The following is a 12,826-nucleotide window of genomic DNA, read 5'->3' on the forward strand; positions in this document are numbered from 1 at the left end:
TCTCTCAACCAATAAGCATAGGCTTTTGCTTTGTGGACCACCAATTAACATGTTTTTGGTGAATTTGAACAACCAGAATGAGATATATAGGCTGTAAATATACACTAACTACGCGCGGGCAAAAAAGCAGTTTTGCATGAAATATTTCTCATACTAAGTACTTTTGCATGCACAACAGCACAAAAACATGACAAAACAGTGACACAGCAAAGACGAAGTGCTGGTCTTGCTGTTTTCAAAGGACACAAATGGCAGTGCGGCTGTGTGTGTGCAACGCAAAACACATCTGGTGCAGCGCGCAGGATTATTAAGATCGATCCGTTCAAAGACAACACATGTAAGTAGTTTTTTTTCTTCTCATCCTTCACAGTTTAGGATCATTTATTGTGTTTGTGTTCGTGAGGTTTGTCCATTTTTGTGCAGAACAGTTTAGATCCATTGTATAAAAAAAATTTTTGCATTTGTCTTTTTTGCATGGTGTTGTTTTTTGTCCAATGAGGGGAAAACTACAGTGGTAAAAGAATCTGTACCTGTGTTCAGTTTATAATTTATCATTCACATGCATAATCAGATCATTTACTCTTTATTTTAGCCAAGAAGATGAGATGAATTCAGTGCCCACAGTCAGCAGGTTTACTAAGGCTGACGGAGATGCACGGAGTAGCAACAGGGCCATCACCATATCCATGCTGGCAACAGGGCCAGGTCCATATTGAATCTAGTTTAGTTATGTAACTATTTACAGTGTAGTAAATATTTATATCTAAAATTTTTACAGAGGATTTGCACCATGTTCATTAATTCTTATTTTTCTTATTTTTCATTTGTTCATTGTCGAAGGTGTTTATGGTAACTGAAAATATATTATTTGGAAAAAGTCAAACTTGCTTCAGTGTTCTGTTATTTTGTAACAATCTTTCTGTTTAGTTCATTCCCAGAACTTTTGGCCATATACATTGTCAGTAAATAGAATGTACCTAGAATAACATCAGAATAAAATGCTATAATTTGCTCAGGGAATGGTGGATGTAAACAAAATTTATTTTGGAAGTATAAAACATCATAGCATTTATTTCAAAAGAAAAAAAAACTAACTTCATGAGGTTTTGTTTGTAAGAACTAGAAAATGGCACTTTTTAAAAATAGTTTTTCGTCAAATTCAGGAAAAAATTTTGTCTGTTCATGTTTTTGAACCAAAAAAAATCTTTAAGACTGGACCTTTTAAATGATACAGATTGAAGCTTCAGGTTCTCCTGTTTAAAATAATATATGACACTTGAGGCTGACTGCTAAAACAAAATAAAACTGCTTTTTAAAAAAAATAATAATATAGGCCCATTAGGTGCCCACAAAATAGCTCTTGGTCTTAAGGGGGCTTCATAAAGTTAATTAAATACATTAAAAATTATATATATATATATATATATATATATATATATATATATATATATATATATAAATAATTTTTAATGTATTTAATTAACTTTATGAACATACATTTTTAGCATGATTTACTGAAGACACCCACTAAAACAGTGTAACAATAGTTCACGCAACAAAGAAAACAACTTAATAACAAGAATCTCTCGTGACATTAAAATTATTCATCAAACGCCAAAATACATTTTAATCATTTGAAATGTAACACAAATTTGTATTAAATTAGTACAGGTCAGCATCTGCATAAACATAAATGTGCTGCATCATTTGTACAGAATGATATCCTCTCATTTATCAAAATGAAAAATGAAATGGTCATCAAATATCATCAAAATGATATTTCTTGAACAATGATGGACCATTATATTCTCTAAAGTTATCTAAAGCTCTGTAAAAACGTAAGCATTTTGTGTAGAAGATCACTTTGTTTTTTGTTTTATTTGATCCAGAGGCTGAAATGAGAATGGAATCCAGTTAAAGTAAAAAAATGCCTTAAAGAAAGACATGCTTTTCAGGGTTTCTGCAGGTTTCACCAAGTTAAATTTAAGACACTTTAAGACCATTATGAATTAAATTTTAGACTTTAGACTACAATAATAATTTACTAATAAAATATAAAAGTCAGGTCATTATCCTCAGCAGTAATCAAATGCTATTTATTGTTAAATAAAAGGTTAAAAGTTTTATTGAGATAGATTGTTGGTGATTGTATGGGTGTCAATGGCCAGATTGGGTAGCTATACATGAACAAAGGAAAATTAAGACCTGTTTAAAAAGATTTAAGACCTAAAACACAATATTTCAGTAGATTTAAGACTTTTAAGGCCTAAAATTAAGCTTGTAAGATTTTAGACATTTTAAGACTTTTTAAGACCCGCGGATGCCGTTTTTGTTAAAGCATTAGCAACTGTGTATTTAATTACCTGTCTGCAGTGTCTCTGGCTCCTCAGGTTTCTGGGCGATCTGCAAGTAGTACAGCAGAGCTCCATACAGATGAGCCCTGAGACGCTGGAAGCCTCCGCCTTTATGTAAACAAACACCAAAGTGTAAGACAAGAAGGTTAACCACTTAACCCTAACAAAGTGGAATTAATGGCCCGTTTCCACTGAGTGGTACGGTACGGTTCGGTTTGGTACGCTTTTATAGCCGTTTCCACTGTCAAAAAGCGTACCGAACCGAACCGTACCGTACCACTTTTTCGGCACCCTTTCGAAAGGGTACCAAAGACGTGAAAGGGTACCAAAAGGCGGAGCTAGACGCGCAGCTGAACGCTATTGGTTTACAGAGATACGTCATTCGCTTACGCAACAAGCCAGAATGAAAACAAAAAACCCGCCATGTTTGAAATACACAGCCGACGAGCCGAGACATTACAGCGGAATGATATATACATATAATTACGAGCCATGGTCGACCTGGGCTCAAACAAACCTTGTCGTCGTCTTGATAAACAGCCACAAAGCCAAGAAGAAGAGCAGATTTACCCTGTGCCCCGTAGTTTTTTACGAGGCAGTCTGAGGCGCGAGCGGTTTCGCTTTCTTGCTAGCGTTCGCGCGCGTCTCTAACATTATATCTGAAATAACAAACTTCTTGAGCTGATGATAATTACCTGCGCTTGATTATTGATGTGCTTTTAAAACCCGATCCTGTCAGACACCGACAAACGCGAGAGTGAAGCGTGAAGAAACAAAGGAGAAGCCGGAAAAAAAGGAGCACATTATTTTTCAGCAAACATGAACAAAATGTATAACTAACTTATTATCTTCACATTTTGGACTATTATGAACTCAGATTGACGGAATTACTGTCTAACAGAGGCTACGTGTGCTGCGGAAGATTACAGACACAGATGAGAGGTTTTCACTGACTAGGCTATAATTTGTATTGTTTTGAACCTAAATACGGACGAAAATGTCTGCTGTGTGTATTTCTTCTGTAGTTGGTAACATTTCGGAGACTGTAAGGGGCTGTATGCGTCTATATATGTTCATTTATTTAGTTATTTAATATACTTACAGACGTTACAGTAGGCTGTTTCGCACTGTCATTGATCTGCAGTTATAATCAACTCATGTTCATTGAAAAATTACTAATAAACATTTATACACAAGCATTCATGTGTGTAAAGCATCTGTTGTGTGAGAAGAGCTTCTCATATGATATATAAGTGACCCGTACAGCTTTATTGTAGACATTTCCTCGAGCGAGAATGACGTCGGCTGAAACTGTCTGTCATACACCACGCCCACCAAAAGGGTACCCTTGTTAGTGGAAACGCAAGCCTGATAAAGGTGACCCGTACCAAACCGAACCAAACCGTACCGTACCGGTCAGTGGAAACGAGCCATAATTGACCTGGCTGATTAGTGTTACAAGTAACCCTTCTGACCTGTGCACAAGATAAAGTCCAGCAGCTTCCTCAGGATGAGATGAAGGGCGGAGTTAGCGATGGAGGCAAATCCTGATCCAGAGCCACCCTCTGGCCCCGCCCCCTGCTGCTCGGACAGCACTGATTGGCTGAGGTGTGCTGTTAATGTGAAGACCGCTCCAGCTACGATTGGCATCAATTCACCAGCAGCATCTTCTGATAACACCTAAAAAAGATAAAAGTGTGTTTATCTTTTAATTTTGTGTTTTTTATGCTCCATTTTAATTATTAAATTAGATTTTAGCTGTCAAAGCATGTCCAGTTAATTGGAATCATGAAAGGTATTAAATTTAATGACTATTTGTGAAAATATTTTAGAAATCCCAATTTTTTCCAAAAATAAACTGAAATCTAAAATTAAACCAGACTTATTATTAGTGTTCGATCTTAAGAATAATGCATAATAATAGAAAACTGACTTTATACATGAGGTGAATTCTGTAAGCGATAATATACACGCTTACTAAGTATATGGAGATTCTTGTAACACACTTTTTCTGTTCAGCTTATTTCTGCATTCTTTTTTTTTTTAATAAATAAAGGAGAAATTGTGAAAATACTTTCTTTCTTTTGTGTATGACTTTTTGTCCTTCCACAATCTCTAGTTGTCTGTTTGTACCCCGTTGACGATATCTGATGTATAAGTTTATAGCATGTTATAATGAATAATCAATTTTTTTTTTTTAAAGTAGTGTACCTTGTCGTGCAGGTCGAGCAGCAGGTCTCTGATGATGAGCTGCCGCTGATCTGCAGGGATGAGTTCTGAAGGGCAGGCGGTGAGGATGGTCTCCACCAGACTCCTCCAGCTCTGAAGAGCGTGACGCTTGGCACTAAGACTGCGCCGCACGCGGTTCCTCTCCACCACCTGCTGCAGGACTGAATTCACCTCCTGATGGGATGGAGACAAAGACAAGGCAGTCAGAGGCAAGAAACTCTTTTTTGAATGGCTACCCATCATAAAACATCAGAGATAAGCCCACCTCCATAAGCAGTGGTCTTTGCCCGATGGCTGCCATGCCTTGAAGTGCATTGATCTCTGCAACTAAAACTCGATGCAGCAACTGCAAAACAGAAATCAGAAAAAATTTCTCAAAGTAATGTTTTATTCTGGTCTTTTTACTGAAATTGGAAGTAACTTATTGGACACATTGATAAATGTAATGTGTCTGGCTTCCATCTACTGAGTTTCAGAACTCATCCGCCATTTGTATAATCGTCACACATCAATAGTACCTCAAAAGTGTTTAGGAGCCTAAATGCACTTCCCCAAAAAGTTTGTTTTTTTTGAGCCATCACAAACTGACAAACTTTGTTTTGGCCGAATACTGATCAAAATGATGTTCTTTCATTTTGTTTAAAGTATATCAGGGCCTTTGGCTATTTTGTTGTGCACCAATAGTAGATTGATCAGGCCATGACCTCTTAACTGAATTCAAATATATATAACGTTTTAAGCTTTATACAGTGTATTATTTTTTAAATCCCAGCAAAGAAACACAAATTTCGACTATTGCAGCGTCCACAGGAATTTTGTTTTTCTAAAATCTGGCGACACTAGAGGCACTGAAGCATACAGTAGATCAGTTTTCCATCCATGTACCTTGACATTGCAGACAGTGTGTCCCTGCTCATTGACGTGTTCACAGTTGGTGATGACCTGCTCGATCTGAGTGCGCTCAAAGAAGTCCAGCTGCAGAAGCTCTGGTGCCTCCTGACTGAAGTCTATGGCATCCAAAACACTGAGCAGCCTCCTGCGTACTGAAACCACCAGAGATCATCCATGATGAAAGGAACACTATTTTCTCACACTTTTTTTTGGAAATAGGCTCATTTTACAAGTCACCCAGGAGTTAAACATTTGAATTTTAACCTTTATGGTACCATTTTGATCTGGAGGAGCACTTTTCCCTCAGCTTAGCTTACTCCAGAATGAAAGTATAGTCCATAGCCATATCAGCCTAGAAAATAGCAACTTTTCACTTTCAGTCGGTCTCAGTACATGATGTAACAACAAAAGAGCTTATCTTTAAATAGGAAAATTATCAAAACTATTTTTTTAATTCGTTTGATCAAGATGCTAATGGTCTAATCTGATTAAGTGCTTTATGCTAAGATAAGCTAAAAATGTTCCCACCAGACCTGGAGATTGGTTCAATGGATTAAAAAAATAGTAAAACTGTTGGTAAAACTCTAGGGGCTTGGAAAATTAGCTTATATTCAACGAGTGATCCTTTGGCTGATTTCATAAAACCACTTTTTGTATCCATACTTTCCCTTACCCTTGGAGACGGTGCCAAACTGCAAGAAACCGCTGACTGATCTGCTCTCCTCCTCCATGCCGGTCTCTCCATCTGCTGCAAGACGAATAAAAAAAGAATGTGTTGACTTCAATGCAGCTGCTTGGTCACTGTGAGGAACTGTGTGTATTACCTGTGTGTAATGTGTGTGGCTGGTCATCGAGGAGGAGGTTCAGCAGTCTCTGTGTGTGTGAGCGCTGGCGGTTCAGTGAGGTCACTCGGAGCTCGATTGCTGTGGTTTTCATCAGCCACGACATCTGAGACAGAGCCGCAATCTCATTCTCTGTGGGGCATAAAGATGGACTCAATCAGAAGAATCAACAGTTGACAAATCAAAATAAGACTGAAAATATGATGTAAAATCTTTGAACGGCATTCTTAACGGGATAGCTGACCCAAAAAACGACAAATTAGTTCACCATTTACTCTCCCTCATGTGGTTTTAAACATTCATAGGTTTCTTTCTTCTGCAGAACCTAAAAGAAGATATTTTGAAGAATGCTGGTTGATGGCACTCATTGACTTCCATAAAAGGAAAATAAAAAACTGGGTGCCATCAACCAGCATATACAAAAAAACCTTTAATTGAATTGAATATTTTCCTTTGCAAAGGCCTTGTTTACACCTGATAATAAGATGCAGTTTTGTCAATCTGATCACAAGTAGATGACACTTAATAGGGGTAATGGGGTTTAAAATGCTTAGCTTGTCTATGACCACTTCCACAGATAATTTGTAAAAACTTTTGTAAACACTCATCATTTGAACAGTCATTACAGTGTGTTGTAATAAAGCGCACCAAAACAAGGTAACAAGGTATTCATGCTGCACTGTATTGTACCAAAACAAAGATTATTATTGAACTGCCATATAGAGGGACAAAAAAAGAAGGAAGAGTCTTAATAAAATACAAGGCTGCATCTGAAATCCCATACTTCCATACTACACAGTACGTTAAAACCAGTATGTGAGCCGAGTAGTATGTATGAATTCATAGTACTCAAAAAACAGTACACGAGAAGTATCCAGATGACCTACTACTACCGGCAAGATTCTCAAGTATGCATCCGATGGATCCAATTCTATCCCATGATGCCACGCGAGCGAATTCATGATTGGGAGTGAAGCAACACAACTGGTCCAGATAGGTCACGTGGTAATAACAAATGGTGGATGTAGCAAGTCCGAGTTCCATTCATACTACTGGCATTTATACTATATAGAACATACTTTTCTAACGGTAGTGTATTAAATTCTAATTCAAAAGTAGTACCTACTCGAGTAGTGATAATGATAACAACAGGTGAAAACAGGGTCAAGAAGTGCAAAAAGACAGCTGACCTGATAAAACAAAAGGTAGGTGTTGCAGATGAGAGAACAGGAAGTCCTGACTGGTCCTGAGGTATCTCATGGTTGGCCCAGAGGTGTCAGGACATGCGCACAGCTGATAGATCACCTGGGATAAACACACATACACCATAAACATATTTGAACACAATATAAATGGCACCAGTGTGTGTCTGAATGTAAAGCATTTAAACAGTGAGTACCTGGTAGCAGAGTTCAGCTAGTTGAGGAGCCTGTTTAATAAGCCCAGGTCCAGAGCGAGAGTCACTGCCCCTCTGAAGCAGACTGAGAATCGCATGCAGGCAGCTACGCGGACAGCCAAGAACACCTTATTGATGGAAACATGATAAATATTTATCATCATATCACAAATCAAATATACTTAAAAAAAACAGTATCGATGTCAAAGCAGTGCCTGAACCAACACTTGGAGTATTGGTGATAGAGTTTGCCGTTTAAAACGATAGCGTGCTCCATATTTTTCAAGTAAAAGTAATCTTACCTGGGTCTTGAAGGTTAGTGGAGGAAACTGGCTTCTTGACTTCATAGCCCAGCAGATACAGGCCCAGATTGGGGCCTGTTAGCTCAAGGGATGTGATCAGAAGATTCAAGATGTGGATCTTGGTCTCATGACGAATTCTGGCCACCTGTTTCTCAGAGTCTGAGTCTGAATAAAAAAAAATGAGTCTTAGAAGATGCTCATTAATAGATCATATTTAGCCATTCGAAGATCATTTCAGACTCACCATTTGTGTTCACTCCTTCCTGAGCCTCTTCACTGTCCAGACACTCCACAAAGCCAGCCATTAACCTCTCACTCACTGCCTGCACATTACACAATTACTGTTATATTAAATGCAACTCTAATCGATTTTGTTTCCCACAGACAGTGTGAGATGGCTTACCTGATCATGAGTGAAGTCTCCAACCAGTCTGGCCTGGATGTTTGGGTAGCGTGTGATACGTCGCAGGATCTTTGCACTCTGGAAAGCAGCATCAGGATTGGAGCTGCTGTGGTACAGGTACCTGTAAAAAGCCAAATGTGTGAAATCAGCCCTGAATCAGACACACTATAAAGCATTGCTGGAAAAAAAGCATACCTTGCAATGTTGGTGATGTGATCTGCCTTTCTGCTCTGAGCACTGACGCCCTGCAGGAGCTGCTCCAAAGGAGACACAAGAAGTGATGTCTGACTTTCTCTCAGCAGATCCATGAACGTCACCTCCTTCTGCAGGGCCAGCTCCAGCAAACACAGACAGTGCAGCACTGCAGATTCTAACTGCTTCTTACCTACAACAACAGAGCCAGAATAGCGTAATGAACAATGATTCAATATTTAGGAATGGACCGTTCAACATTTAGCCTAAAACAAATTAAATACTTATTAATATTAATATTAAAACTGGTAGCATTCTAACAGCTTACTTTATTTAATAGTAGATTTACAACATATACAGTTTACCACACCAATAATGCAAAGTCAAATATTTTATAACAACTTTAATTTGTACAAGCTTCATGTTTTTGAAAGGATTCATTCATTCATATTGTTTATTTACTGTGTATTGCTTACAATCACATTCGAGGGTCTTTCCTCAAGCATCTTATGCGCACCAGGGTTTTATTTAAATATACAATTAAAACAGAAATATTACTATTTTTAATGTTTTTTTATTACTTTTGTTCAAAAGAACATAATTCATTTAACATATAAATCATATAGAAATGTTTAAAAAGTTAAAAAAATAGGTCTGTTTACATATATTACATAATTTTTTATTATTAAGTGGCATGGGTCACGATTGCATATACAGTTGAATCAGAATTATTAGTCTCCCCTGTATATTTTACCCACATTTTTTAACGTAATAGTTTTAATAACTCATTTCTAATAACAATAATGATTTCTTTCATCTTTGCCATGATGACAGTACATAATATTTTACTAGATGTTTTTTCAAGATACTAGTATTCAGCTTAAAGTGACATTTAAAGGCTTAACTAGGTTAATTAATAGTGACGTAACATGACAAATCTCACGGTTCGGATCACATTATGGCATTTTTCACATTATACGCTCCAGGGACAGACGAGTCATTGCTGAGGCCAGCTTCCAGCCTCCGCCGCTGAGACTGCAGTTCTGCACAAGACGTTTTACCAGCGGAGAAATTAAAATGGCCGTACCCAACTGAGTCTGGTTTCTCTCAAGGTTTTTTTCTTCACTTCGCCAATTAGTGAGGTTTTTTTCCCTCTCCGCTGTCGCCACTGGCTTGCATGGTTTGGGATCTGTAGAGCTGCGCATCGTTGCTTTTGCTCTTCAGTGTTTGGACTCTCAGTAGTGATTTTTAAACCACACTGAACTGAGCTAAACTGAACAGAACTTAAACACTACAACTGAACTACACTGTTCCAATTTACTATGAACTTTTATGTGAAGCTGCTTTGACACAATCTACATTGTAAAAGCGCTATACAAATAAAGGTGAAGTGAAGTGATTTGAATTGAATTTTTTAGTCACAGATCGGTCAAATTTTTGATGGCTGGTAACACAAAATAAATAATGCAATTGTTGCCTTTACCTTTTGAGCGTTGTTAAATGCTTATGACAGTGATTCTAATCTTTACCATAAACATCAGTGGTTATATCTGAACTATAAACTGTTATCCCAGTACTTCTGTGTTATTTGACTGTTTGTAACTTCATTACTAACTCAAAACCCTAAAGACCGTATCTTCTTCTTGAGTTTTGCGTTTTCAGATTTCAATGCAGCGATTTGATTAATAAACATGTGCCAATCACCATCATTTATAATTTGTTGCGTGGGTGTTGAGATCATGATCATTTAATGATTAATCATGCAGCTTACATTGAATGCATTAATGCAGGCTAAACAAGTAGACAGAAAACAGCTTTAATGAAACCCACCACAACCCTATTAATAACCCAACACGACTTTTTCTGTCATTATTATATTTGACAGGAAAGCCCAAATGCTTTCATACATGTGATTTGAATGACACGAGAGGTGATGTCTCTATAATAGTTACAAATTTAGAATTAATCTACCAGTAATAAATATATGTATATAAAAAATAAATGTATTAATTCGCAGGCCACGTGATTTACGAACCATAGGTTGCGATCTGTATGATCACAAATCAACCATGACCTGTTACCCCCTATTAATTAGGCAAGGCCAATTAGGCTGATGGGCGACGCAGTGGCGCAGTAGGTAGTGCTGTCGCCTCTCAGCAAGAAGGTCGCTGGTTCGAGCCTCGGCTGGGTCAGTTGGCCTTTCTGTGTGGAGTTTGCATGTCCTCCCTGTGTTCGCGTGGGTTTTCTCTGGGTTCAAAGACATGCGTTACAGGTGAATTGGGTAGGCTAAATTGTCCGTAGTGTATGAGTGTGTATGGATGTTTCCCAGAGATGGGTTGCAGCCGGAAGGGCATCTGCTGTGTAAAACATATGCTGGATAAGTTGGCGGTGCATTCCACTGTGGCGACCCCAGATTAATAAAGGGACTAAGCTGAAAAAAATGAATGAATGAATGAATAATTAGGCTAATCATTGTATAACAGTGGTTTGTTCTTTAGACAATTGAAAACAGATATTGCTTGAGGGGGCTAACAATATTGACCTTAAAATGGTTTTAAAAAATAAATAAAACTGCTTTTATTGTAGCCGAAATAAAACAAATAAGAAAAAATATTATAAGTAATACTGTGATGAATTTCTTGCTCTGTTAATCATCATTTGGGGAATGTGAGTTAAAAACAAAATTAGAAATAAAACAAATTCTGACTAAAATCTGCCAAATTTAGATCATTTGTATTTGAATTCAGATGATCATCGAGTGATGGCTTATCTAAAATAATACTGAAAATCTATGATCTGTATTGGAGGGATTAATGTTTATGGTTTGTTACATATCGGTTTTGTTAAATATCGCAGCAGAACTGACGCAGAGTGTATCTTCGTGTTTCTTAAACAACCATGTTGAAATGTGAATCCCACTGCCATTTTTCAGGATGACAATGCCAACTTTCAATGGGCTCAAATAGTAAAAAAGGCTTAATTTGCAGACATAAATTAACCAGCAATTGACCTGAACCGCACTGAAAGCCTGAGATGTGCTGAACTAGACAGTGGATGCTGCAGAGTCAGACATTGGCGGAGCTTCTATTGTCAATACAAAATCTAGCCAAAAAATAAAGCAGCTTTTAATTCAAATAAACTTTGTGACTTAGCATTTGCTTAAATTGATGAATGCACACCATGATCACATTTCATTCTAAAGACAGCCACTATCTGACCCTGCAGAGAACCAGTATGTAAATACATTCTATGTTGTTCAGTTCAATAGCTGGTCAATTTGTGTTTGCAAATTAAGCCATCTATCATGATTTAAGCCTGATAAACCTTTAAAAGCATTGTCCTCCTGCAATAGGGCAAATGGATACATCTCCTGATAGGCCTTTTAAAGAGACAGTTCACCTAAAACGAAAATTATGCCATATTTTGCTCACCTTATGCATACTCCAACTGTTATAAACACAGACTATTGTGTATTTGCTTACTTAAAGAGATAGTTCACTCAAAAATGACAATTTGCTCAGTATTTACACAAATGAAAATATTTTGAAGAAAGCTGAAAACCTGTAACCATTGATAACCATAGTATGAAAAACTAATACTATAGAAGTCAATGGCTAGAGGTTTACAAACAGAGGATTTTTGGAGTCACAGACCAGGGAATTGGGCGTATGTGTCTAGCTGGCGGGCGCCCTCCTCCAGTAGGTTGAGGCAGAGAGAGAGGGTGGGTGAGTCGTTTAACAGGTGGAACATCAGGCTGTGCCCCGGGGGCTTATGGGCCGGCACCTGCTCTCCCTGAAGTTCCACCATCTCTGGCAGGAAATCTGAAGGCTGAGGCTCATATTCTCGCAAAAGTTTGTGAAAAACCTCTAGCACTGCTTCAGCAACCTCCCACTACAGAGAAAGAGAGTTAAATAATAAGAAATAATTATGTAAAGATACAATACCATAAACCAGGGGTTTTCAAACTGAGGCGAGCCCCACTAGGCACTGAGCCGTGCACTCGAGTAAATTATGATGACAATTTTTTTGCGTTCACTAGAAGGAATAAAATGATTAACGTTAGCTCCATATCTAACTATCAGGCACCTGTAGAGTTAATGTGTTCCAGTAAAATATATACAAATAAAATAGACAGGGTCCTTTTTAAAACTAATGACGTTGAATGAATGAAAGTCGAAGATGAGTCGTCTGACAAAAAAGTGCCCTTCTGAATCAAA

General features: G+C 37.7%; 1 protein-coding gene across 1 annotated transcript in view; it reads right to left on the reverse strand.

The window, feature by feature from the left end:
* The window catches only part of nup205 (nucleoporin 205), a 37,547-nt gene that overhangs the window by 9,833 nt on the left and 14,888 nt on the right, over positions 1–12,826 (reverse strand). Inside the window, exons 16-29 of the mRNA XM_056477870.1 lie at positions 12,263–12,500; positions 8,613–8,802; positions 8,418–8,538; positions 8,259–8,337; positions 8,015–8,179; positions 7,716–7,840; positions 7,507–7,621; positions 6,299–6,448; positions 6,148–6,222; positions 5,469–5,626; positions 4,849–4,929; positions 4,566–4,757; positions 3,830–4,034; positions 2,364–2,462 (exon numbers count right to left, since the gene is read on the reverse strand). Coding sequence (XP_056333845.1) covers positions 2,364–2,462; positions 3,830–4,034; positions 4,566–4,757; positions 4,849–4,929; positions 5,469–5,626; positions 6,148–6,222; positions 6,299–6,448; positions 7,507–7,621; positions 7,716–7,840; positions 8,015–8,179; positions 8,259–8,337; positions 8,418–8,538; positions 8,613–8,802; positions 12,263–12,500 — 1,993 coding nt within the window. The remainder of the gene's footprint in view (positions 1–2,363; positions 2,463–3,829; positions 4,035–4,565; positions 4,758–4,848; positions 4,930–5,468; positions 5,627–6,147; positions 6,223–6,298; positions 6,449–7,506; positions 7,622–7,715; positions 7,841–8,014; positions 8,180–8,258; positions 8,338–8,417; positions 8,539–8,612; positions 8,803–12,262; positions 12,501–12,826) is intronic.

Source organism: Danio aesculapii, chromosome 18 (assembly GCF_903798145.1).
Source record: "Danio aesculapii chromosome 18, fDanAes4.1, whole genome shotgun sequence".
NCBI classification, from domain to species: domain Eukaryota; kingdom Metazoa; phylum Chordata; class Actinopteri; order Cypriniformes; family Danionidae; genus Danio; species Danio aesculapii.